Here is a 27,917-nt window from a genome sequence, read left to right on the forward strand (position 1 = left end):
AAGTGAAGCGAGCTCTCACAGAACGGAAATTAATTTGCACATGATTTCCATTCTCCAGAGCAGAAAGCTTTGCCACGGCAAGTCTGTCCTTACGACACTTTAATTTGCGCCAATGACAGGATAAGAAGAATGATAAAAAGTAAAGAGCATGGTATTAAAAACCGGACCAAACCAGCCGGGTCGATCGGAAACTGGTGACCAGTCACTTGTCCAGTCCGATTAGGCCTCTAACTCGGGAAAGAAGTGACTTGGGATAGTTCGGTCATACCTCGGGTAACTCGGTTATAACTCGGGGAAGCCGCTGGGTTGGGCAGGTTGCCGAGTCACTCTTCAAAAAAGGAAAAGAAAATTGTCTAGAGAACGCAGAGGCTCGGATCCTCTGAAAAAGAAGAAGGGAAGAAGTTTTCAGCGTAGAAATCATAGAAAAGAGAAGAGAATGATTATGAAGGAGTAAGAGCTTTTGTTGTTTGAGAATACTGTGTATTGAGAAGAACATCGTGTGTGTGTGAGGAAGAGCGCAACCGGAAAAATAAAGGAAGTACTTCTAGGCCACCGGAGAAGACACATTACTCAAACAGTCTGAGAGGCAGAGAGAGGAAGAGAGAAGAAAACAAAAAGAGCAGTAGAGCACCGTGTTGAGTCAAATCGAAAAGAAAAACAGAGAAAAACAAAAAAAAAAAAGAAAAAGGTTAGTCGTAATCATAGCATCAAGCTATCTTGCAGTGATTTTTCCTGTTTTTCAAAGCTCGTCCATCCTCCCACGTCAATCATTGTATTAGCCTATACAAATTATTTTTAATTATATAAGGAGGGGCAAATGGAAATTCATACGATTCTTTTATTCTTGTCAAATTATATACCATCTGATAATTTGAAAATATTTTTTCTAATTAAATATAAATATTTTGTACACATTTTATATAAATTATATATTTTTAATTATTATTAGTCTGACTCTGAATTGACTTATTAATCTTTAACCTACTTTAATACTGTGAAGAGAAAAAAAAAACAAAAAGAGCAGTAGAGCACTAGTAAAATTGAAAAGAAAAACAGAGGAAATTAAAAAAAACAAGAAGAAAAGTTCACTCATAATCGTAGCCTCCAGCTGTTCTCCAACATGCATAGCGTGTTACAGTGATTTTTCCTCTTTTTTTCAAAGCTGGCCTATTCTCTATACAAATTATTTTTAATTATATAAAGAGGGGTAAATGGAAATTCATACGATTTTTTTATTCTTGCCAAATTATACAAGTGATAATTTGAAAATGTTTTTTATAATTAAATATAAATATTTTGTGCACATTTTATATAAATTATATATTTTTAATTATTACCAATCTAACTCCAAGTCAACTCGATCTAACTCAATTTTTGACTTATTAACTCGATCGGCTTAATGACTAGTTCGGTTTTTAATATCCTGAAAAAGAGCAATAAGAGGAAAGAGAACCATGACGCGTCAATCTTTACAAATCAAGTAACATTGATCGTCACAAATTTCTTACGTGGGGGGGGCGACCTCCTGTAACCTAAACAACAAAAGCTTAAGCAATTGAAAAAAACTAATAAATTAAAATTAAAGATCAACGAGAGGGAGGGAGCAAAGAACATATCAAAATATAAAATGATCAGATTTAAGCTAAATATTATGGCAATAAAGCTAATAAGTAATAAAAACTCATGAATTATAGATAAACCGTTGCCTTATCTCAGTCGATCACCAGTAATACACGCTCACCGTTAACAGGCATCAAGTCTATTATGGTTTCCCACAATTTTCTTACTCTTCGTTATTAGTGTCCACTGACTAAAAATCATTAGACATATCTTTTTCTCGAACATATAAATTGACGTGCAGTTAAATCACTAATCAATATGTCAATGTCAGTATATATTATAAAAGCTATAATAAATCCACTGTATTTTTACGTGATAAATAGTAAAATTCACCTCAAAATTTCACCTGATTATTAAAAAAATACGTTTAGTTTAATTTCAAATAAATAATTTTTTAAAATGTGGTATTCCGGTCATGCCATCAACTTGGGTCCCATGGGGAAGATTTTAGGAAACCTTCTTATTTTCCACAACTAACGCGCCTTTTGGATCATCTTTCTGTCTCTATTAAAAGAAGATTTTTTCTTGATGGGGTGTATTTTTCAATTTTTAAAGACTCTATTTTCTCACAGATAATGTTTTTGGCCAAAATTTTCCAAAGATAATTGGAAAAGGCTACGGAATAAACGAGTGGAAAATTAGAAAGCAAAGCATTGACCTGTGTTTATGTTCGTCATGGTTAGTCAACCCCTTCCGTGCCATTGCCGGCAATGACGACCTTATCCTTGTGCTGACCGGTGACTAGAAAGATTCAATCTAAACGAAGTGGGTTGGGTTTGGCCCATAACTGAAATTGGCATGACCCCCGGTGAAAAAACCGGAACCCTGTTATTTCCTATTTTAAATATAAGAATTAGTTAACAAGTCTTAAATATAAGATTTTAATTTATTTTATCTCACAAATTTATAATATGTTCTGAAAAATATCTTTTTGATTATAAAGTATTCCCAGCCAAGTGTAGTTTTAATATCTATGATTAAATAAAAGAAATTTAAGGAAATCAACACATATTTGTTATAAATAACTAACTCAGTCTATTTTTTTAATTTTTTTCAAATTAGTTATTAAAATCTTATATTAAGAATCGGAGTATTTTATTTTGGACAGAATACAATGGGATTGGCATTAAAAAAAAATCAATGAAGTTGTTGTTGGGAAGTAAGTTATTCTTAGCTGTTTCTAAATTTATCCTCGAAGATAAAATAAGCCTGCTGAAATAACAAAGAATAAACATGACAAGAGGGGGATTATTAAAAGAGTAAGATATATAATGTGTTTATCGCACTAATATATTTCCTATGTAATCACCTTAAATTTGAGAAATATCGTTTCTTTAAGATGATAAAAAGGTACTGATTAAAATAATTAATTTTGATAAATTGTTGCACGCTTGGGATCAATGGAACGATATGAAAGGATTTAACAAGAGATAAGTTGGATCCAAATCTAAACGAATCCAAATCATTTTTTTTTTGGCATGGGAGAGGGCAAAGCCCAACTTTACAAATTAAGAAGAAGGGGAAGGAGTTCCCAAACTCTCGTCAGCTACCATAGTCCAAAGATGAAGTGGGCAAGAAGGAAAGAAATCCGAAGACGAGAGCCCCTCTTTGGCCAAAGAATCAGCAACACGATTCTGATGCCTAGAAATATGCAGAATTTGTACTTCCCATTGGAGATTCAGCATCTGTAGTAATTGAAAAACCACAACATTGTGATTGGTACCGTGGTTACAGTTTGTAATCGTCTGAATCAAATCTTCGAATCTGATTCAACTATCACTTTCTCAAACCCCATGTCCCAAGCTAGTTTGAGTCCTTTAAAGGCCACCCATTTCTCAGATTCAAGAGCTGAACAGGTTCCCAGTGCATAGGCCAACCCAGCAATCCAACTCCCATTGTGGTCTCTGATGACTCCCCCACAGCTTGCTCGATTTGAAGTTGATACCATAGCGCCATCGGCGTTGACTTTAATCCACCCCGATGGGGGGAGTGTCCACATCGCAAATTTTTGCTCTGTGGTTTACCCTTTATGAAGGGTTCTTCATTGGTTTGTACATACAGTTTCCAAGAGTGATTGATAATTAAATCAAGATTTGTTGGTTTCGTGAAATCAATCTTGAAGATTGAATAGTTGCCCCAAGTCCACAGCTTCCAAATGGCAACACCCCAGACCAAATCCCATTCTAGAGAAGAATTCTTGCCTATACTTTTCTGAAGGTTGAATTTCACCCAATCTCTAAGAGGGGAAACAAAGAAAGGGGAATGAAACTTAAGATGCACCAAGATTTCCCCAAGAATAAGTCATGGCCGAATTATACCCTTAAGAACCCTAATTTGATTTTCTTTCAAAAATCAATCTAAATACCACTTGTATTTAAAAATATTTTCAGAATATTCTTGAAACCGTTAATGGTTTGGACTTTCAAAATAGAGAACATGTCTGTATAATTAAGAGAAAACAAAAGAAAAAATCAGAACATTTCATTTTTAGTTATTTTTTGAAAAAAAGTAATTTTTAATTAAAGAAAAAGTTAGGCGGAATTTTGGAGGTGCTCCATGATTATTTGATTAAAAAAAAAAAAAAAAAGGGAACAGATATGACGTTAGCTGGAGTGATGTGGGAGAGTGAACGCAACACATGGATAATGTGGTGTCGGGATGAGCATGAATATGATGGACCTTGGTTCAATGGATGTGCGACACGTGTCCCCCATTATTTCCCATTTTTTGATACAGCGTCTGGGGCAAAGGAATGGAAGATAAAAGTGCTTCCGGTCGGAAAAAAGAGAGATAAAACTGCCCCTTACAATTTTTTACCCATTTAGAGTGTTTCCTGAGCACTCCAACCTGGAGGCAAGGTGGGCCTTAGAGAAGAGGTCTCTCTGCTCCCTTTTCCTCCACTTTCTATCTTCCCATTCCTTCCTTCAGATCTAAAGCAGATGTGGGGATGGAGGGAAAATGAAGTGAAGACCTTTTCTCGCGAAGCCCAACGTCAATGTTCAACTTAGGCTCCGTTTGGATGCTCCAAAACCGTGGTTTCAGAAGCACTTTTCCGCAAAACGAGGTAACCTCCTCCACATATTTACTTCGTAATCCGTAAAAGCACTTCTGAAACCATGGTTTGGTTTTTATCCAAACACTACCTTAATGGTATTGGGACCTGGATGTGTCACTCTCTGATGCCATTGTCCACGCTCGGGTGTGATGCGACCATTGGCTTTGAAATTTTACAATTATTCCGTTCGGCCATTCTCAATTATACAGATTTGGCTTGAAGAATCATTTCACCAGCTCGCAGCTTTGCCTCATCCCTAAACCGTTAATTGGAGACGCTTGTTCCTGTCTCACCAACACACGAGTGGCTAGCACCACTTGTATTCAATGCAATCGTAGGAGTGAAGGGTGAGTGATTGTCAATGTTTGAATGAACGTAGAAATTCAGTTTACAATATGTTTTATGGTACGATGGGAAACAATGTTATTATATATATAATTCAACGCACAAGATATGATATGAGGGAGGTAACTGGAGGACAAATAAAAATACCCTCTACAGGAGTGTCAAAGGTGGTTCTATTCTTATTTAGCTATTGATTATTTTTATTAAGTTATTGGCTACTTTAGTTTTATTATTGATTATGTTTTTTTTAATGGATGATTATGTTTACTTTAAAAATTCAAAACATGTATTGAGAGTTATCAAAAATTTAATGACTATTCTTATTTAACTATTCACTACAATATTTTTGTTATTTTTTTACTTTTATTTTAAGAATTTAAAAATTGTATTATGAGTTTCTGATCGCATTAAGGCTTAATGACATTATTATTAGATTAAGCTTAATCTAGGTTAGATTCGAGCATTATCTTGTCTAATTAAATGTATGCCTCCCAAAGAACTCTTTTGCATTCATATAGACTTGAACTCAAGACTTTTTGGTTAAACAACCAAAACCCCTTTTATGAGGATGAAACACCTGTTGGTGATCTCACTTATTATCTCATTCAGCTTATATTCAAAAAATAATGAGGCTTGAGCACGCTTTTCACATCAAACACCAAGTCTAACAGCCTAAAGCAAGCTAAGTTTTCGTTGTGTGTTGTGGGTGGTTTTTTGTTTTGTCAAAAAAAATTATCTAATTTGAAGTAAAATCCATAATTTTCTTTTTAACTTTAGAGCTTTAATTTATTAACCGTATGGCAGTAACAGTAAGCGCATCAATACGCGAATATCACTATTTTTAAGTATATACCAGTATCACACCTGACATTACATTGTAAACTAAAAGAAGAAAAAGAATGAAAACTTGCCTTCGCTCTCAACAATTGGTCTCAGAGAAGATGATGAAAGGTCATGTCAGTATTTGGCAAGGGAACAAACTCATAATTATTTAACGAAAATGGCAAAACCTGGATTGTTTTTAAGAACACATTAACAGCGAAGCCACCAGTATCAATCCGAAGCTTACTTAAATTATATGCGTTCACAAATTCAGAAAAAGAATTTGTTTTAGGGACTCCAATTCTCAACTTGGGTGGTTAATCCCATGTGCCGCCCAGCCACAATGGATCTTTTAGTGGGTGTTCATCACCAAACTTCTTACCAGCTTTACTACAATCTTGAGTAAATCTAGTTTTAGGGCTCCAACATCCGATTACCCTTTCTCTGTCTCCTATCACATTGTATACTTCCAGCTCTCCGATTGATCTAGTTGTCCATTCCTTAAATTAAAATTTACGCCTGACTGGCTTTTGAAATCAGTAGCCTCCCAAATTATTTCTTCACTGTGAAGTTCTGCGCCTTGCTTCTCTACCACCTCAGCCAATACTTCGATTGTGTGATAGGCCCACCATCCATAGACACTTGAATTCCTCTAATATATCGTTTTTCATTCAAAAAAAGTTGAGTTTGCAGAATAAAATGAAGGTCAATCATTTTAAGTCCATACAGGCCATAAAATTGTGTTCTTTACCTTCCTCTATGTACTAATTTAATGCAATAGTGTTATTATTGGCAATTCAAAAGATATATGTACCAACCCTATATATGTGTGTGGGGTGGATATTGAGCTGAAAACATGATGAGCAAACTGAGTGAACAGAAGAGAGAAATGAGAGAACTTAATGGATTATACATTACCAAATAACAGATAGGAGAGGCAGGGATTTCTTTTTGTTTTTTCCCGGTCACAATCAAAAGGTCTTCAACTTTTAATTTCAGTCACAATCAAAATAACATACTGATTTTCACAGATGTCTTTGGCTAGCGACTCAGCATATAACTCCTCCGCCGCGGACTGTCCAACATGTAATCCATTTCTTTTGCAGCCACTGAGCTTTCAGAATTGAAATGCTGAAGAAGAGAGCTAAAACAGAGTATACTATGGGGAAAAGGCCTCCAAAGTCGTCTTTCGTCAAACCTCGCGTCTCAACATCACTATTATATTCAGATTTGTCAATGGTGACGGGTAAGGATATGTTGTTCTTCATGTCACGAAACTTCATCACATTTTGGGTCACGTTTAATATTGCAGCTGAAAAACTTGAGACCAAGGAAGAATTCTTTGGGAATGCCTGAAAATACAACAACATCGTACATCATCAAAGTTTTACAGGCCATGAGGAATATTAGGGAGAGAAGAACAGTACTCACAAAGGCAAATCCACCGCCTTTGTAGATTGGTCCTGTCATCTTGCAAGAAGAGCAATGGGAAAGGAAGAGCATGAGATAAGGAGTTTCATCAAAAATAGCATCAACACCTTTTTTGTCTCCTCTTGATAATATTGCTTCACTGTAATTTTCACGACATAAAGGCTTTAACTGATCATCCTTCAATCCTATTTGGTCAGTCAGAAGCTTCTTCACCCAGGAATCGCATTAATATCCCACTAACCGACTGTTCCTTTTGATCTCTTGCAAGTCCTTCCATGGAGAAGGCTTTGCCGTTGTCCTTTCTGTTAAAATTGACGTCAAATTTGCTGTGTAAACTTGCACTGCTATGCTCAACAGAAACGTGACTGCTAGCACCACCCACTTAGAAGCCCCACTTTTCAAAAACTCAACATCTGGAATCATCACACACAAGAAACATCGATAACACACCCCATAATTGAGTGTGTCAAATAGACACTACCCCTTGACAGATAAATAAGAAAGAAGGGAGTAGTAATAATATAAAATCAATAGCGAACGACAAAAGAGAACTCACCGCTCATGTAAATGAGGAAGGGATTGCGGACAAAGTGTTTGAATTTGCTTTCAACATCATGCTTCGTTTTTATTTCCAATAGAATTACAATAACAGTTGCACCCACAAAAATCGCAGCAAGAATTAACCATAGTAACCGATCAAAAGGTGTGAGGAGAATCCACCCATTTTTGGAGTCGGACCTCACCTTTACCACCATTGCCATGCTTGAATCTAAATACGGCACTGTGAAATCAACACATTTTGTGCGACTCGCTACGATTGTAATGTCTCCAATTATAATATCAAGATTCTGCAATATTTTCAAACACAGATTAAGTGTTGGAAATGAATCCCTACACACACACCCGCCTATATAAATGCGTGTTGTGTTTGTGGCCAGCATGCTCACTAATGATATGCAGCTGCCCCAGCTAAAATTTTTTGCTTCATTTGTAATATACATGGATTACGCATGTAGATAAGATTAATTTTTGGAAAGGAATTCTTAGCTCTGTCCCCATTAAAATTTTTATTTGTACCTTGGGAACCGCTTATCAATATTTTCTAGTTCCATGCCTGAGAGTATCCAAGCTTCAGGGGAATATAATCAGCAATGAAATTATACCAATATTATGCCTAAGACTTTCCTTTAGAAACTGAGAAACAGGGAGGCTGATGAAAGTAAAACAATTGAAAGCAACAAAAATGAATGGAAACTTGCCTTGTTTTTGATTTGGCAGAGAAGATCATCGTAGCTCGAGGGAGTCTGCTCTCCATTATGTTTACGGGCACAAAGTCATAAGATGGAGAAAATGGCAAAACATCAACCACTCTTTTGAACACATCAACAGCAAAGCCACCGGCAGCTGATTTATTCTGCCCTTCTTCAGGATCAGACGAGTAATTAACAAATTCAGTAAAATGCGTTCTTGGGACCCCAATTTTCAACTTTGCCAGTCTCTCCGTTGCGTTACCTTCACTTTGATTGTGAATAAGCTTAAGGCCATTTTCGGGGCTCCAATGTCCAATGATGCTTTCATTTTGGCCTTTCACATTGTATACTACAATTTGTGATGTTTCTAGTTGTCCTTGGCTCAAATTGAAATCTCCTGATAGGCCTTGGAAATCAGTATCCTGAATTGCTTTGCGAAGTTCTGGGCCTGTTTCATTGCGAAGATCAACTCCGCTTTGAATCCTATATCTGGAAGCAGAATTAACTAATTCGGCCTTCTCTACCGCATTGGCCAACGCTGTGATAGTGTCATAAGCCCATAGGCCATATAGAGAGAGAGTTTTACCGTACTTGGACTTTAATGTTGTCGCTAAGGAAGCGCGCTTAGTTATGTTGGAAACATCCAATGATGGCTTCACACCCAAAGCACCATCCATGTAGCCTTTCGCCTTCTTATCTAGAGCTTCGGGATTTAGCACAGAAGATAGGCCTTGCGTAAGTATCCAAACGTATCCTTCACTCATCAGCCCTTCCTTTTGTGCACGTTTCAATAGCCTTGACCAAAGGTCTACGGTCATATGGGCAAGAAATACATATGTTCGGTTGCCTTTTATGTTTTTAAGCTCTTGGGTGATTTGATCATCCGAGGAATCCTGACGAAGGGAACTTGTATAAGGCATTCGAGTGTCCATGTCTTGCAAGGCATAAGAGAGACATGGAATGAGGTCATTGCCGAATTCTGGCTCTTCATAAATGGGGATCACAGATTGCCAATTATAAGCTTGGATGATGGCTGCTATAGCTTCGAACTGAGAGCACTGGCTTCCAGTGGAGATGGAATGGATGAGGAATCGGGAACGAGGCGGCAAAAGAGATGGACCAGATAAAGAAAACCAAATCACAGGTACACCAGACTTGTTACCAAGCTCTACAACAAACCTTGCTTGCTCTGAATTTTTAGGTCCCAGGATTGCATGCACCTTTTCCTTGTTAATTAGATCTCGAGCTGCTTATTAACGGATGCCAGATTACAAAATTAAAATATGATATGCGCTCTTTTATCATCCATAACTCATAATAAGTCAGTATTGAGTCATCCGTGACAAAAAAAATATATCGATAATAACGTTAAAAATTTTGCTTAGATGGCTTTTAACTCATTTCCACGTGGATTTTACATAAAATTTGGAGGAAACAAAGGTGGGATTTGAAATGGACGAAGACGCAAACAGAGGATTAAAAAGGCGACAATAAATCTGGCGACGAATGCCGACCCACAACCGACATTTAACGCAACATATGATAGTAATCCATTGAATTTATCTAGACTGCTCTGTATAAATGTCCTAGTTTAAACTTTAAACTAAATCTGGTAGGTTGAAGAACTGACGAGCCCCCCGACAAAAATTTCATATTTTTTATTAGCAGAGTCAAAGTATTTTGTAAAGGTCCATGCAGCCTAAAGCATTTTGCGTTACATCTATGATCTAACGTACTAAAATATTTTTTCCAAGTAGATTCAGCAATCTAAATTTTTTTGTTTTTTACAATTTTAAACTTACCAATTTAAGGTGCTAGATGTAACCAAAAAAAATTTAAAATATTAGATATAAGTGAAAAAAAACTTTTAAGATGTTGGATCCATCAAAAATATAATTTACCATGTTAGACGCACCTGCAAAATTACTTTAAGATCTTAAATGCATGCGCTAAAAAATATTTTAAGATATTAAATACTACTCCTCCGGTCCTTATTATAAGACCCAATTTGACTTTTTATTTGGTCCTAATTATAAGACCCAATCCATTTTGTCTCTTATATTTATGCATTTTTTTCCAAGATAATTCTTCTAATAATGATAGTTTTAGCCAATATACTTAATTAGTAAGGATATTTTAGGAATGACAACACTTATTTATTATAAATAACCAATTTAACTTACTTCCTTAATCTTCTCAAATAAGTCAATTGGGTCTTATAATTAGAACCGGAGGAGTACTTCTTAACCTTGATAAAAAGAATGGTTGATGAAAATGAGAGAACAGAGTTGACTGGCGTGAGGAGGATCCAAAAAGGGGAAGAAAAAGGAAAAGTAAAAAGTGAAGAGTGAAGAAGAGAGGAAAGACCGAAAGATTGTGGTTGGTTCAATGGAAGATCTGAAGCAGGATTCTTAGAGGAGAGGGACAAGTAGAGAGAGAGAATGTAGAGAGAAGATGAAGATGATGGATAAGTTCAATGCCTTCACCCGCAGATTGTTATGGAGCCACGTAAGCAATTTTAACACTATTATTATAGCTTATATAATTAAATTTTATTAGTCGTTTATCTTACATCTTCTTTTTATTAAAATTTTAAAACTCAGCCAACAAATTGTTGATTGGGATATTAATCGGTCCACCTCTATAAAAAGAAGAATACAAGTTCGAATATAAAAAAATATACTTATTAGAAAGATTTTAATATTAACGTTCTTAACCCGATAAAGATTAGTTTCAAACCCAAATTTACTTGAGGATATTCTGTATTATATTAAAAAAAAAATTTAAAACCTCACTTCTTCTAATTTTTAAATCAAGCTTATTAAATTTTTTTTCCTCCCTCTCTTCTATTTTCCTCATACTAAACATGGGTTAATACTACACTCGTAACGGGCTGGGGATGATATGGACAAAATTTTAAATGATAAAAAGATTAAACATCAAATTTTAAGCAAATTAAAAATTCAAGAACTGAATGACACCGACTAAATTTAGTGAATTAAAAAGTTAAAAAATTAAAAGATTAATTTTTCTTAAAAGAAATATGAAAAATGTCAAACCAATTTGGGCTTTTAGGGAACCAACTTCCACGGTCTATCCTTTCCATCCCCTACCTCAAACTATACCATTTTGGAGGTAAAAATGGAGGCTGAATACTATTTCCAGGCCAACATCTATTATTTTAAAGTATTTTTAGTAATATTTAATATTTTAAAATAATTTTTGGTGTATTGAGTCTCAATATTATGTTTCTAATAACACTTACTATCTTCAAATTAGTTTAAAACAGTAAGTGCTATTAAAACATATTTTAGAGTGCGGCTAGAAAAATATTTTAAAATATTAAACGTACTAAAAATTATTTTAAAATACTGAATGTTACGAAAGAAGATTTAGAATGATAAAAGTTGGGTTTTAAAAAAGAAGTGTTGAGCCTCTATTTTTAACATCCAAAACCGTGTAATTGTGAGTACAGGAGGGGTAGGGAGAAAGAGAGGCAGAGGAAAGACAGAAAAGATGGTTCTTCCCCCCCCCCCCCAAACGGGGGGAAGGGGGTGGGGAGATCAGGAATTCAGTTTCCATGTCATCAGGAAAAAGAAAGATTGAGGAAGAAACAAAGCTCGAGCTTCTAACAAGTTCACAAACATTAACCCAAAAAAAAAAGTCTTAACCTCATTATTTTTGTCACCTCTTTTGGATATAAACATCATTATTGGTTCACAGAGGAGGCGCACTTACCTGCAGAAGCTGCAGTGGTGAGATTCTTTCCGGAATCCCTGAAATGAAGTTGGAGCTTTGTTGAATTAGAATCATGCGTGGAATAGAAATCACGGAGTGAGATGTTGATGCAGCTGAGAGCCATGGAACCAAGGGATGAATCCGAATCCAGAATCACTCCCACTGGTATAGATTCAGTTTCAGACTGTGTTAGGGTAATCATTAGGCATACTAAGCCCACCGTAAGTATGACAATTGCTCTTCGCCTTCTCTGCATTTTTCCAATTCCCTGCTATTACCTTTACTCCTCTCCTTTCATCTCTCTCCTCAACTCCTAAGTCCTACCGTTATTTTATGCGTCCTTTTCCTTTCCTATTAACATTTGCTTGTTTATGATAACTTTATTACGGGTTAAAATGACATTTTTATCCATAAAGTATTTTCGCATGGGTATCCTAAGTTTTATGTTGGTGTGACGTCATTACCCTAAAATTTGAAAATTTTTGTGGCAATCTTGTGTTGCCCTTTGTTATGAAGCTAGTAATTTTAACATTACTGGGTAAAAATTAGACATAAATATTCTTAAAATTAAAAATAACTATTCCTTAAAACCACAAATAACTGCAATCAAAATTACAAATAAGTCTCCTTTAAAAAAAAATTAATACTCCTCCGGTCCTTAATATAAGACCCATTTAACTAATTTGATTAGATTAAGGAAGTTAGGTAAGTTAGTTAATTATAAGAAAAGTGACATATTTTTCCTAAAACACCATAATCATCTTTTTTAATACCTCATCTTCCTCTTCTACTTGACTATGGTTGAGGGGTATCCATAGAGGTAATTTAGAAAAAATTGATAAATATGAGAAATGGGTCTTATATTTAGGACCAAAATCAACTCAAAAATTGGATCCTATATTAAGGATAGGAGGAGTACCAATTAAATACCAAGAGACTATTGGAATTTCTTATCAATGTAAAAGACCAATTTCGGCCGACCCGTTTGATAAGCTTTAACCAACTACCGGTTGATCATCAAATTGCCATTACTAATGACAATCCTAGTAATTAATTTTTTTGGGCAACCAAAAAATATTATCCTTGTTTTAGCAATACTGTAATATTTATTAACATGAACATCGTTGTTATTTATAAGATTTTCTTCACAATTGAGCTGTAAATTAAAAATACTACTGGTCCTAAATATGAGATCGAATTTGTAATGTAAATTACATTACAAACTAGATTTTATATTTAGGACCAGAGATAGTATATGATAATTTACAATTGATCATGAGTTAGTTAAACTTTCTCAAAACACTAGTTTGGTCTTTTATGATGATAAAAAAAAAAAACTGTATACCAACAGTCCCTTGAGACTTAATTAGTGGTACTTAGTTAGTTGGTTAAAGTTATGCATTGATGCATGATGATATAGGGAGTGGCAACGATGACGTTGGCAATAAAAAGAAGGCAGTAAAGAGAGTGAAGAAAAGAGGGAGGAACATCATAAGAAATTAAGAAACTTGTTCCGCTTCATTATCTTTCTCAAAATTTCCAAGGCACAGGCCTGCTTAATGACATTCTCTCTTAATTACATAAATCATACTCCTCCGGTCCTTAATATAAGACCCATTTAACTAATTTAATTAGATTAAGAAAGTTAGGTAAGTTAGTTAATTATAAGAAAAGTGACATATTTTTTTTAAAACACCATAATCATATTTCTTAATACCTTTTCTCCCTCTTCTATTTGATTATGGTTGAGGGAGTATCCATAGGGGTAATTTAGAGAAAATTGATAAATATAATAAATAGGTCTTATATTTAGGACTAAAACTAACTCAATAATTAGGTCACATGTTAAAAACTGGAGGAGTACTAAATGATAATTTGGTTGGATTCAACAAGGGGGAAAAACAAAATATTGCGAAAAAGTAAAACAGGATAGCGACTTCAGAGTTCAGGCTCTAGTGAAGGGAGAACGTGGAGAGAGAAAGTCAGGTCTATAATTATTAGTTGATTTATTTAGTATTTATAGGAAAATTTTCAAATAAAAACCCCTGAATATATGAAATTGTGAAATAGGTTCTTAGATTAGCTTAATTGCCTCAGGAAACCAAGTCTTAAATCACAAATATAAAATAATAGTGAAAAGACTAAAATACCCCTCTTCTTTTTTCCCCTCTTTCTTCCATCTCCTCCTCTCCTCCTTCCTTCTTCGCTTTCTTTCCCTCTCCATCATTTTTTTCCTCCCCTCCTTCGTCTCTCTTTCCTTCTCCCCCAACCCCACTTCCCCTTCCCCACCTCCTTCCTCAATGCCACCCCATCTCTCCCCACTTCTCTCGCTCTCTTTTCTTCCTCTGTGAAAAGATTGTTGATACAAGATGGAGCTGTTCGCCGATGTCCCCTAAAATTACTAAGAATTTCAGGTTCGTTTTTGTCCAAGCTGCGATTGTTTTTTCTTTTTCTCTAACTTGTTTTCTTAGGAATTTGACCGAAAGAAAGTTGAATAGTGGTTTGTTCACTATCAGTTTCTGGCTACCACTCATATGGCTAAAAACACAAGCCAAAATTAATATAAAAAATTTTCTAGATAAGGCTTTGATTAGATTTGAGTATGTGTTTGCAAGTAGATTATATAATACAAACTATACAAGATTGGTCTTTCTATCATTATATTTTTTGCGCGCTGATCTCTAATGAAATTGAAATAGATTTTGTCTTTCAGTGTGTGGGTCAAGCATGCATGATTAATTAATTAACTTGATCAAATTCCCAAAAAAATGATTAATGATTTTTCTAATCATATGTTCAGTAACTTGATCACCTTTATATGATTTTGGATATGTTAAAGGTTTCTATTATGTGGTTTGAATTTTATCAAGCTTTACTTCTGGAGCACCAGTGACAATTACTTTAATCTGGGGACACAAGTTTGATGATGAACTTGTTATTTCCATATTTAGTATTATTACTTGGAACAGTTGCTATTCCCAAAGCTGTAATTTTTTATACTTCACTTGTTATTTATAATAGTGAACTTGTTATTTTCATATTCAATCCTGTTAATTAGAATGGTTATTATTCGCAGAGTTGTAATTTGTTATATTTCAATTGTTATTTACAATAGTAAACATGTTATTTTCATATTCAGTATTGTTACTTGAAATAACTGTTATTTGTAGAGTTGTGACTTGTTATACTTCACTTATTACTTGGAATAGGTTATTTTTTGTAACATCAAAAGTGTCCATGTCAAATTAATTAAGTGTTGAATTTGTTCGTAGGGTGAATTGTCAAACTTTCAGCATGAATGTCGTGAGGATGTTTTAGGGATGAGTCCCCTTTGTTTGCAAAAATTTGGACAGGAGCTTCTTATACCGTATTTAGTTGCTCACTAGGCTAAGTTGTTAATTATGTTAATGACAATTATGTATAGCTGACATGATATTTATGAGAAGTCGTCATTATTTTCATATTATATAACCAAATTGCAAGTGTGTTAAGCGAAATAACAAGTGTATCATTCGACTTCTCATAAAATTGAATTGCCAATGACAAGAGTGTTAAACCAAATAACAAGTGTGGTAAGCGAAATAATAACCATATAGCTGGGTTTTTGAGGAAATTAAGTTTAATAAAAAGTTGCCATTATTTTCATATTTTACTGTCAAATAACAAGAGTAATAAGCAAAATAATAATTTTGTGATTAAATTTCCCATGAAATTAAGTTTGATGAAAGGTTGTCATTATTCTCATATTTCACTGCCAAATGACAAGAGTGGTAAGTCAACTAACAAGTTTGGTAAGCAAAGTTACAAACATGTGATTGAGTTTCCAATGAAATTAAGTTTCATAAAAATTTGTCATTATTTTCATATTTTACTGCCAAATAACAAAAGCGGTAAGACAAATAACAAGTTTGGCAAGTGAAATAACAAGCCCAGTGACTGGGTTTCTAATGAAATCAAGTTTCATGAAAAGTTGATATTATTCTCACATTTCACTACCAAATAACAAGAGCAGTAAGCCAAATGACAAGAGTGGTAAGCAAAATAATAATTCTGTGATCGGGTCTCTCATGAAATTAAGTTTTATAAAATGTTGTCTATTATTTTTACATTTCACTGCTAAGTAACAAGAGTGGTAAGCCAAATAGCAAGTTTGGTAAGTGAAATTACAAGCATGTGACTAAGTTTCTGATGAAATTAAGTTTCATAAAAAGTTGTCATTATTTTCATATTTCACCTCCAAATGACAAAAGCGGTAAGCAAAATGACAATAGCAGTAAGCAAAATAACAATTCTATGGCTGAGTTTCTCATGAAATTTAGTTTCATGAAAAGTTGTTACTCCTCCGGTCCTTAATATAAGACCCATTTAACTAATTTGATTAGATTAAGGAAGTTAGGTAAGTTAGTTAATTATAAGAAAAGTGACACATTTTTCCTAAAATACCATAATCATCTTTTTTAATATCCTCTCTCCCTCTTCTACTTGATTATGGTTGAGGGAATATCCATAGGGATAATTTAGAGAAAAATGATAAATATAAGAAATGGGTCTTATATTTAGGACCAAAACCAACTCAAGAATTGGGTCCTATATTAAGGACCGGAGGAGTATTATTTTCATATTTTACTACCAAATGATAAGAGAAGTAAGCTAACTGACAAGAGTCATAAGCAAAATAACAATTTTGTGACTGGATTTCGCATGAAATTTAAGTTTTATGAAAACTTGTCATTATTTTTACATTTCATTACCAAATAACAAAAGTGGTAAGCCAAATAACAAATTTGATAAGCAAAATCACAAGTATGTGACTGGGTTTCTCATTAACTTCAGAACATTAAATAGATCTACATTGTTACCCTTTAGAACTGACAAATACAAAATTTTAACATTATTCTACCCATAAATAAAAGACCAACATTTTGATATTTTCATGTCATGTTGCTGTCATCATAATAACAAATTTGTAGTTACAATACTAGTAAGCAAAATTACAACAATGGTAAGCTAAATAACAAAAAACGAATGATTCTTTGACAGCAACCAGTTTCTGCATAAATTAACTCACTATCTTGTAGCAGTCTTCTTCGAACCCCTCCAAAAACCCAGCAGCTTAGCAATCAACATTTTCCAGCCACTCATATCGATGCATACCAGCGGTCTTCACAAACACTTTGAATCTAGGCGGCAAATATAGTTTGTATGGCATCTAAGAGTGGAGAGAGGAGGTTCAATACAAAGCTGGTAGTTGTGATGCGTTGTTTGACAGCAGCTTCTTCAAGAGAGGAAAAGGAGAGGAAGTGAAGGTAGACATAGCAAAGATGATGAGGTTTAGCTAGGTTGAAGATGAGTTTAATTAGTTAGGTTGAAGAAGATGGATTGAAGAAGATGGTTAGTTTAACTAGGCCAAAGAACATGGTTTTGGGTCTGCGAATGAGAAGACGATATAAGATGCAGAAGGGCTTTTTGGTCTTTTGGCTATCATTTTATATTTGCAATTTAAAACCTGATCTCTTCAAGTAATTATGTTAATTTAGAAACCCGTTTCGTTAGTTCATATTTTTAAAGGTCTTTTTTTTGCCATTTTCTTGTATTTATAAAGTATAAAATTTATAATAAAAAGTTACATTTTTCAAATTTTTCTTTTTGTCTGATCAACATTTATCAAAATTATTAATATATCATTAGTTTTCTTTAAAATTTCACTATTTATAATTTATTTCTTAAATTTATATGATGGACAAAATCTTCAGTTATTTATAATAGCATGGGAAGGAGTGGAAATGGGAAGAGTGGAAATATATGAAGGACAAATCTTCAATTATTTATAAAAGCATGGGAAGGAGCGGAAATGGGAAGAGTTGAAATACGTTCCCCTATCCCTAATCATGGATCACTCCCGACGTACAGATCAAGAAAATATTAAAATATAGGTACTTTTTCATTTGTACCCTCCATTAATTTAAATGACGCCTGACGGTCTGACACATCATTTGTAAATATGAAATCGTGCTTCCATAAAGAGCATTTTTCGAATTATACTTTAATTATATCTAAAATTTTCAACTAAAATTTATATTTAGTGACAAAATAAATCTGAAAGCCGACAAAAAATAAATAAATCTGAAAATTAGCGACCATGGAGGAGGTACTCCCTCCGTTCCTTATTATAAGAGACATTTGATGCTTATGGCATGTTCCTGTATATAAGAGACACTTAAAAGTTGTCTCTATTTTTTTGTGTTGATTTCCTATTTTATCCATATTTATTGTCTCCAACTCACACTCTCTCTCTTTCCTACTTCTCTTTCTTTTAATAATTTACTATTGTTCTTCTCATATTCTCTCTCCTTATTAACGAGGGCATTTTTGACAAAAAAATTATACTTTTTACACATTGATTGCTTTTAACTAATTTTAACTGTTTTTTTGATCAACGTAATTCGGTTATTCGTCTCTTATAATAAGGAACGGAAGGAGTATCATTTAAGCTGGATGAAGCATTGTAAATAAAAAATGATAATAAATAAATTTCCTCCTATTTATTACTACTTCACTCCCTATTTAGGGGACACATTTTGGAAGGTGTTTTTAGTCCTTTTAATAAAATATTTGATAGTTTTAAAGACTATTAAATATTTTTTTCATATATACTCATATTTAGTAAGAATAGTGTGAGAATAGAAATTATTATAATGTTAGAGTTTAGTATAGTTATCACTTGAATTTTATAACAAATTTAATGTTTTTAATTATTTTTATTAGTATGTATGAATTATTTACCATAGCCTTTTGTTAGATGTTTTTATTAGCACTTCAAACTTGTCAATGGCTTAGGAGCAACTGAATTATGTGTGAATTTTTTATGTTTGTTTTTGTTTTTTTTTAAAATTTGAACTTTTTAAAACTGATTTTTCAATATAACATATTCAAATAAATTTCTGTCACACTAACTCTTTTTTTTTTTTTTATAAAAATTTATCTAAATATAAATTGTATTATACTAATTCACTCCCATTTCAACTTTAATTTACAAAACTCTCATGCAATAATGCTAACCCAAAGTCCCCGGGTCCGGATCCTCTCAGTGGCCTCCCTCTTAGCGTCCCTCAGCGTCTCAATATGATGCGTCCAGATTAATCTAAGAGCTCATAATATGCCACGTCATCATGCTATTAAAAATTAAAAATAAATTTGACTAATTATTTTGGAGTGGAACACCTAAATTTTTGGACCTACTCCTCTCGTTCTATTTATAAGATAAAAAGAGAAGATTTTTTTATTTCTATTTATAAGTCAATTCATTAAATTTTTATCATGAATGTATCATATTATCCTTAATTTATTATAGTGTATATAGTTTTAAATGTGTATATATTAAATAGAGATAAAATGAAAAAGTTACTATATTTTAACAAAGAGTTAATACAGTTTAAGGTTTTTTTTTGTTTGTGTAAAATATGTTAAAAGTACTTTATAAATATAACCATAAGTACTTATTTTAACTGTAAAATTTATTGGGGTCTCTCATAAATTCTCTAGTTGAAATAAGCTAGGTGCAAAAATTGGATATTCCATAATAAAAAAATCTTTAAAAAAAAATCAAAGCTGGTAAAAAATTTTACAACATAAATAAAACTTATTTTTAATTTTTAATAGCACAATAATATGTCACATCATGCACTCTCAGATGAATCTCAACTTTCGACGCTGAGGGACGCTGAGAGAGAGAGAGGGCCGCTGAGAGTATCCTCTTCCAAAGTCCCCTACGAGCTCAATTATTACCATGGTTGTTGTGAAAAGGTGGATCAATTATTACCATGGTTGTTACGAAAAGGCGTGGGCGCTTTGGTAGAGACCCGTGTTGTGAGCGAGGTAGAGGAGGAGAGAAGAGAATGAGAAAATAATGGGTGTTTGAATTAGTTTTTTTTTTTTAAGTACTTTCAAGAGCTACCAAACTCTCTATGAAATATTAAAAAAACAAAACAGATGAAAGGTTAATGAGCCGTTTGGTAAAAAGAACTGGTTAGAAAGGACAAGAATAGAATAAAAAATTTCTCATCGAGGGTCTGTTTGGCAAGCATTAAAATGAAAAATAGGTTGATAAAAATTTTATATTTAGTTGGATAAAAATAGGATGAAAAATTGTGCAAGTTCACTATATTATCCTTAATAAAAGAATATAATATTATTATATCAGAATGCTTTTCAACTTTATAGAAATATAATATTATTAAAAATTTAATAATTAAAAATGAATGAATAAAAATATACATAATTTGAATAAATAAATATGAGTATTCAATATAAATGTAAAAATTATATATATTAAATTAAAAATAAATAATTAAATAACAAGATATAAAATAAAATATAATAGAGAAATTTGAACAAGGAATGAAATACATCTATAAACAGAAAAAAAGGAATGAAATATGATCAAGCAATTTATAAATCTGAATGGACAAAAATAAAGTCAATTAAAATTTTTAGTGAATATATATTTTTTAATTTAAATTTAAATAGGTCAAATGATCTATTATTGGAAAGCTCTCTAAGTTTAATTTCTAATGTAACATGACCCACTCAAAAACTTGTTTTATTTTGGAATTTATTTTTAAGACAGTAAGCAAATGTCACAAACGTTTCCAAAAAAAAAGTGTAATGTTGCGTAATTAGATTATTTAGATAGACGTTATTAAAAAGCTGATTAAGCCTGCATTTACATCAAACAATTTTTTAATTTAAAAGTATTTATAGTTTGTGAGATATTATAATAATATTAATCAAAGTTATCAGGTCAAAAAAAAATTAAAGTTGTAATTTAAATTTTATTGCATCTAATTTGAATCTGCTTAAGAAAATTCGAACTTGATGTAACAAATTCAAATTTTCTTGCATCAAATTTGAATTGGCTCATTTCCTTGTCACAGTTTAAAACTTAACCATGAGTTTATTAATATAAATTTATGCATGATAAAATTTGAATTTACTCAGATTTTGTTATACTCTGTTTTTTACGCATTGAACAGAATAACTTTCAATTAGTTATGATTTTCTCAATTTAAATTCAAATTGGATAAATAACCTATATCATTCAAAAGCTATCCGAATCTAGTTTTTAATGCAATAAGATCCATTTACAAACACTTTGTAATTTTAAAGTTATGATCAAAATAGTGAGCAAGGGTCAAAAGCATTTTCCCACCAGATTTTGAATCAGATTTGAAAAATCATATCTTTTTCATATGAAAACAATTTTATTGAGGTAGGTGTTAAAAAGCTTGTTGAGTCTACTCTTATATATATATATAAAAAAAGAAATCTCACTTCAAAAGTATTTATATATAGGCTATGAACACTAGACACGATGTGAATTTGATGATTGAGCGAAAGGCATTACTATAGAAAAAGCTAACTGTAGTGCTTATTTTTTTACTTTTGTAGCATTTTCAAAATGTTACATTCAAACCTACTACAAAAGATATTGGGAATAAGCTATAGCGTTTTTGAAACACTACAAAATATATTTTTTATTTTTTAATATGGTAACTTATTATTTTTTTAATATTGTAACTTCTTGTAACGCTTTCTCAGGAAAAGCATTTGTTGTAGTACTTTATCAGAAAAGCTCTACAGAACATATTACATCTTGTAGCACTTTACCAGTAAAGGGTTACAATGAGTTATAATTTTTGTAACACTTTCTTATGGAAGCGCTACAGAAGTATTTTTTGTTTTAAAAAAATTAATTGATATTCTATAGCACTTTTTTAATGAAACGCCACAGAATATATAATTGTTAAAAAAAATATTTTCTATATAATTTTCAAAACCACATTTACAGAAACTTTAGATAGAAAGTTCTCAATTGCCAGCAAAATTCAAAGATCAGATATATACAACAAAATTCTTAGAACAACATAGCTAATTAATTAGCAAACTTAGATCACTATTATGTATCTTGACAACAGTTGTGAACAAAATCAATCTAATTCTAATTCTTCTCAACTAAAGGCAAAACATAGGAGAGAAGCTATAAAACGATCCACTTATATAAAGTATTGTTAGAACACATATCTACACCACTTTTTAATGATTTCATTTACTTAGTTGTCAGTTACTTTGCGCAACGTGCATCTTCATAATACTGCTCAATAATTTACATATATAGCCAATTAAAATCACTAAAAATTAACTATTAGACAATAATTAAAGTTAATAAACAGTATAAAGTTAAACTAAAACTACTTACATTGTCAGGAATAAAAGTTTGATCATGAGTAATAATATCTTTCATGAATATCATAATATAGTAATCATAATCATTATTATTGGGTTGGAAAGGGCACTGCAGTAGTATCATCAAATAATTAAATCAATTCATGAATACAAGTGGTTTATTTTCAAAACTAGAGTAAATTTAAATAAATACTTTAATTTTCTTCCACACATAGCTTTTTACGGTGTCAGGGGCTTTAGAATAACTCAATGATGCAGAATCTCGATAGCCAATCAACGCACTAACAAAATGAAGTTGAAAGTAAATTGGTTCTTCAATCATACAAATACACACACATGTGAATGGGTAGCCACTTACCTATTGAGCAGCCTCATCATGTCAGGACAGTCTCTTGGTTCACCATGCTCTAAAGGATCCAAATAGTAAATAAGAGGACCCAAAGGTGTCACTGGATTGATCACAATCAATATTCAATATTGCCTAAAGTCTTTAAAAATTGTTTAACCAAATCAAAATAGCAAAATGATTAAAAAAATCATAACTTATAAGAGTACAGCTAATGACTCACCCCGCATTAAATGGTGCTAGAAACAACATATTACGAGTTCCTTTTGCTGAAAAGTACTCTAATCTTGTTAGATTGAAAATCAATGTCTTTTTTCCCAGCATGTTGGCCTATCATATAGGGATTGATAAATGAGAATTTTACTCTCATTGTCCATCAACATATCATGGTACAAGTGCCTTCATATGAAAACAAATAATTAGATTAAGACTAATAACATTAAATGATAAATAATAAGAATGATAAAATACTTAATCCATATGGTAATAGCTGTAGCACCAACCCATCTATGATGAAGTATGTCATCCAGAACGTGCCAATCAATATTACCAAATATATCATTTGTGTTGTAGATGTGCCTATCAAACTCTACTTAAATACCATTTCCTTCGTGAAAAAAATTAGGTGCAATCAATTCTAATTGACTGCAATATGAGGTAATTTGTTTCTAACCTATTTAACTAGCTCATCCTTTTTTTTTTTTTGATATATTTGTTGAACTCTTAGAATTGCTACCAGCCAATTGAATTTGTTTGCTCCTCGATTGTGTAATCTATAAAAATCATGAAACTAAATCAAATAATTATAATAATATAAAGAAATAATATAGGAAAATGTAAATTTATTACCTTTTGAAATGGCTCAATGAGACTCATAGGCCATGTAACATAAGCACCCATAACATCTCTTACCATTGTTTGCTGATCTAGAGTAGGGAATGGTAATTGAGCAACCAGCCAGCCACAACACATGCCGTGATAATTGTGTAATATTTAAGTTTGATTCTTTTATCTACATATTAGACTTAGTTAAAGTTAAAAATTACTCTAATAAATTTTATACATATCAAGCAATTATTAGTGCATATACTAATGTTTGCTCTATTTGTTTATATCCTATTCGTCCTTGTCTATAGTGATATTTTATGTTTATCACTTAGGATCAATTTTTGTCACTTAATTCCTGTTTAAATAAAAATATTAATATTAACATATAGATTACAATTAGAAAAGTCTATTATTGCCTGAAATTACTCAGTTGTATGTGACTTTAAAAAGATATCCCATTGTTCTTGATTGATGATACCATCATGTAAACTCAATGGTGTTGGAATGATATTCACATTATGATCTCTCATGTAGTATTTGACCAGATCAGAACAAAACTTTCTTAGAAGAGTGCCAGTTTTCATTAGCTCATACCTCTTTTGAGTCTCATCAATAACAAAACAAGACTGTAAGAAAAACCATATTTAATTGGTTCAAGTGTGATCATATGAGAAAAATAATCAAAATGTTAGAGTAATTAATATTTTACCTCTACTTCATTCCAAACTAATTTCTTATATTGATTTGGGACTCTTCTCCAATTATCAAATGTACAAGGGACTCTAACTCATACAACAGTATCAATGAAACTAGTAAATTTGCTACGATTGGGTCCAATTGGTTGTTCCTTGGAATTCCACTCAATTGATGATTTGATCCCCTTATTTCTCAACTTAATCAACTTAGCCATAATGGTCCTATCATGGGTTACATCATGCTCATATATATATATATATATATATATATCTGAATATATAAAGGAACTATGACATTATCCTCATTCTTCTAAGAAATGTTGAGATTATCCTCATTTTGCTCAAAAATATCAACATCATCTTCAATGGAGAATCTATTTTCTTACAAAATAATTGAAGTAGACAAAACATTAGTTAATAATTAGAAAGTTGAGAAAAGAAAGTAAAATAATTTAAAAAAAGAATTGAAACATACAAGTAAATTCAAGCAACTCATGTTCTTTTTCTCTTTCTTGTTTGATTTAAAATAGTGTTTCTCTCGATTCTCCTAGTAGTTTGAATTAATATATTGACCAAATTTCCCTCTTTATGATCATGTCTAATGTATAACGGTTCACCCTCATCTTCTTCTTCATCTACATTAAAATCTTATGATCCTAATGTCTCAAACATAGGATCATCCTCATCTTCTGATTCATCCTCATTTATATTCATGTATTCATCACCTTCAGTACTGTCTTCTTTTTTATGCTTTTTGTTCGATGGAAGCATAATAAACCAATTCTTCTTAGCATAGTCTAGAATGAAAAACACTTGTTCTACTTGTGAGGCTAGAATAAAAGGATCATCTTTATACCCAACTTTGAAATGGTCCAACTGAATAAACCCTAACTCATCTATTTGTAATTCATTGTTGTTGTTAACCCACTTACATCTAAAAACAAGGATCCTGAACATAGAGTAATCTAACTCCCATATGTGTTCAATGACACCAAAATATGACATTTGTGCATAGACAAGGTTTATGTCCTTAGCACTGGATATATGCTAAGACCCAACAACAAGTGTTACACTACTATTTTGTATTGTGCTACTTCATCTTGGTTTTGTGTATAGAATGTGTAACTGTTGATTGTAAAACTATTGTAAGATAATACATGAAAGCTCAGTCCTTTTGATAACCATATTAGTTTTTCAGAAACTGAATTAGGATTCTTGTCCAACTCATCAGTGATGTGTCTTTTCAACCAATGGGCAAAATGTCGATTGTGTTCTTTTGTTATCAAATTTTCATTCCTATCACCAAATATACCGCGAAGAATATTCTTGTGTTCTTCAACAAATGGTTCAACTTCATCAATGTTATGCAATATATATAAGTGAGCTTGCTCCCATTCAATCATTGATATGCTTATCACATTACTCCTACTTGTTCCTTTCCCTGATCTCTGCCCATCATGATGAGACTTTGAGATTCCTTACAGGTTCGACATTAGATAGATAATCAGCACATAAGTCACTTGCTTTCTCAATCATACAGCATTCAGCAATACAATCCTCTGGTTGATATCTATTTTTTACTTACCGTTTTAAAACTTCCATAAAATGCTCAATCAGATACATACATCTCAAATAAACCGGGTCACATATTTGAACCTCTTTGACCAAGTGCATGGTTGGATGAACGGTGATATCAAAAAATAAAGGTGAAAAATACATTTCAAGTTCACACAAAGTACAAATAATTTTCCTTTGCAAGTCTTGCAACTTCATTGAGTCAACCACTTTATTGCAAATCAACTTGAAGAACATGCAAAGTTAAGTGATAGTGTTTTGCACTTTTTTGTGTAAAATAGATCGTATACCAACTAGTAATAAATTTTGCATGAGTGCATGACAATCATGAAACTTAAGGTTCTTCAACTTTAACTCTTTCACTGATATAAGGCTTTTGACATTTGAGGAGTAGCCTCCTAGAACTTTAATTCTATGTAAAACTCATAAAAGGATTTTTCCCCCTCCTTGAAAGAGTATAAGCTACAGGAGGTAGATAAGTACGACATCCTTTCTCAACTGGTGCTAACTCTTTTCTTATTCCCAGGGTGACCAAATCTAACCTCGCATTGACACTATCCTTACTTTTTCCTTACCTATTGAGTAATGTGCCAATTAAACTATCACAAATATTTTTTTCGATATACATTACATCAAGAAAATGTCTCACATGCAGAGACTTCCAATATGAAAGTTCAAAGAAAATTGACCTTTTCTCCCAACCATTTGTCACAACATGTTTTGCAAAAGGCTTGCTAAAATTGTTATCCAAGTCTTTCACCTTCTCAAAAACCTGCTCACCAGTCAATATCTTTGGTGGATTACCTTCTTCTGAGTGCCCATTAAAAGCCTTTTCCCACTTCCTCCAACGATATTTTAAAGGTAAGAATCTACAATATCTCATATGGACATTTTTCTTATAATGATCCAATCACATTGAGTGAGTATTATCTGCACATATAGGGCATGCATAATATCCGTTTATGCTATATCTTGATAGATTATCATAAGCTTGAAAATAATTAATTGTGCCAAATAGCATGGCTCTCAAATCAAAACCTTTCTCCCTATAGCCATCATACATATTCACGCCAGTTTCTCACATCAGCTGTAGGTCATCAATTAAAGGAGCCAAATACACATCTATATCATTTCTAGGCTGTCTGAGCCCAGAAATTAACATGGATAGCATTATAAACTTATGTTTCATGATCAAGTATGGAGAAAGGTTATATATCATCAATACCACTGCCTATGTGCAATGGTACTACTCTGAACACCATGCAAATTAATTCTATCAATTGCTAATACAAGTCGTAGGTTCCTTTCTTCTTCCCCAAATTTAGGATACTTATAATCATTTTTTTCCCATTGTGGAGAGTCTACAAGGTGCCTAAGTTTTGTATCTTCAATCCTTTCATTTGCATGCCATGTCAACTGCTTAGCAATTTTCACATTACTCTACATACGCCTAAATCTTGGAATAATGGGAAAACACCAAAGGACCTTCAAAGAATTTTTACCTTTCTTCCCATATCATAATGCATTGCATATAGGACACTTCTCCAACGATGCATACTGATTTCGAAACAAAATGCAATCATTAGGATATGCGTGTATTTTCTCATAACCTATGCCAGTAGAGCAAAAAATTTGCTTAGGCTCATATGTTTTGGTACGAAGTTTATTTTTCTCTGGAAGTATTTCTTGTAAAAGTGTAAGCAATGTAGTAAAACTCAAATCACTCCATCCATGATGCGCTTTCAAGTTATACAATTCTAATACTGCTAGAAATCTTGTGTGTCTTGTACATCCAACATACAATGGTTTTTCTGCATCACTTTTTAATATCTCAAATAAATTAGGACAATCACAAAGATCCTCTTCAATTGCATTTAGCATATCTTCAAGACCATCATCCTCATCACATATGCTTATGCCAAACTCATTTGAAGCATGACTTGTGCTATGAACTTGATCACTACATGAAT

General features: G+C 32.6%; 3 protein-coding genes across 3 annotated transcripts; all 3 read right to left on the reverse strand.

The window, feature by feature from the left end:
• Nucleotides 1-6,809: 6,809 nt before the first annotated feature.
• On the reverse strand, nucleotides 6,810-7,482 carry LOC114719632 (glutamate receptor 2.9-like). Its single transcript, XM_028905142.1, has 2 exons — nucleotides 7,274-7,482; nucleotides 6,810-7,194 (listed from the first exon to the last, which is right to left on the reverse strand). The coding sequence occupies exons 1-2, from the start codon at nucleotides 7,343-7,345 to the stop codon at nucleotides 6,892-6,894; spliced, it is 375 nt and encodes a 124-aa protein (XP_028760975.1). The 5' UTR covers nucleotides 7,346-7,482; the 3' UTR covers nucleotides 6,810-6,891.
• Nucleotides 7,483-7,498: 16 nt separating this feature from the next.
• LOC114719600 (glutamate receptor 3.3-like) lies at nucleotides 7,499-8,127 on the reverse strand. The gene is made up of 2 exons (XM_028905113.1): nucleotides 7,830-8,127; nucleotides 7,499-7,686 (listed from the first exon to the last, which is right to left on the reverse strand). Exons 1-2 carry the CDS (start codon nucleotides 8,032-8,034, stop codon nucleotides 7,499-7,501), a joined length of 393 nt encoding a protein of 130 aa, XP_028760946.1. The 5' UTR covers nucleotides 8,035-8,127.
• A 238-nt stretch (nucleotides 8,128-8,365) lies between these two features.
• LOC114719601 (glutamate receptor 2.7-like) lies at nucleotides 8,366-12,550 on the reverse strand. Its single transcript, XM_028905115.1, has 3 exons — nucleotides 12,262-12,550; nucleotides 8,533-9,769; nucleotides 8,366-8,402 (listed from the first exon to the last, which is right to left on the reverse strand). Exons 1-3 carry the CDS (start codon nucleotides 12,515-12,517, stop codon nucleotides 8,366-8,368), a joined length of 1,530 nt encoding a protein of 509 aa, XP_028760948.1. The 5' UTR covers nucleotides 12,518-12,550.
• Nucleotides 12,551-27,917: the final 15,367 nt, after the last annotated feature.

Source organism: Neltuma alba, unplaced genomic scaffold, assembly GCF_004799145.2.
Source record: "Neltuma alba isolate B1F8T4 unplaced genomic scaffold, ASM479914v2 tig00011927_pilon, whole genome shotgun sequence".
Classification (NCBI taxonomy): domain Eukaryota; kingdom Viridiplantae; phylum Streptophyta; class Magnoliopsida; order Fabales; family Fabaceae; genus Neltuma; species Neltuma alba.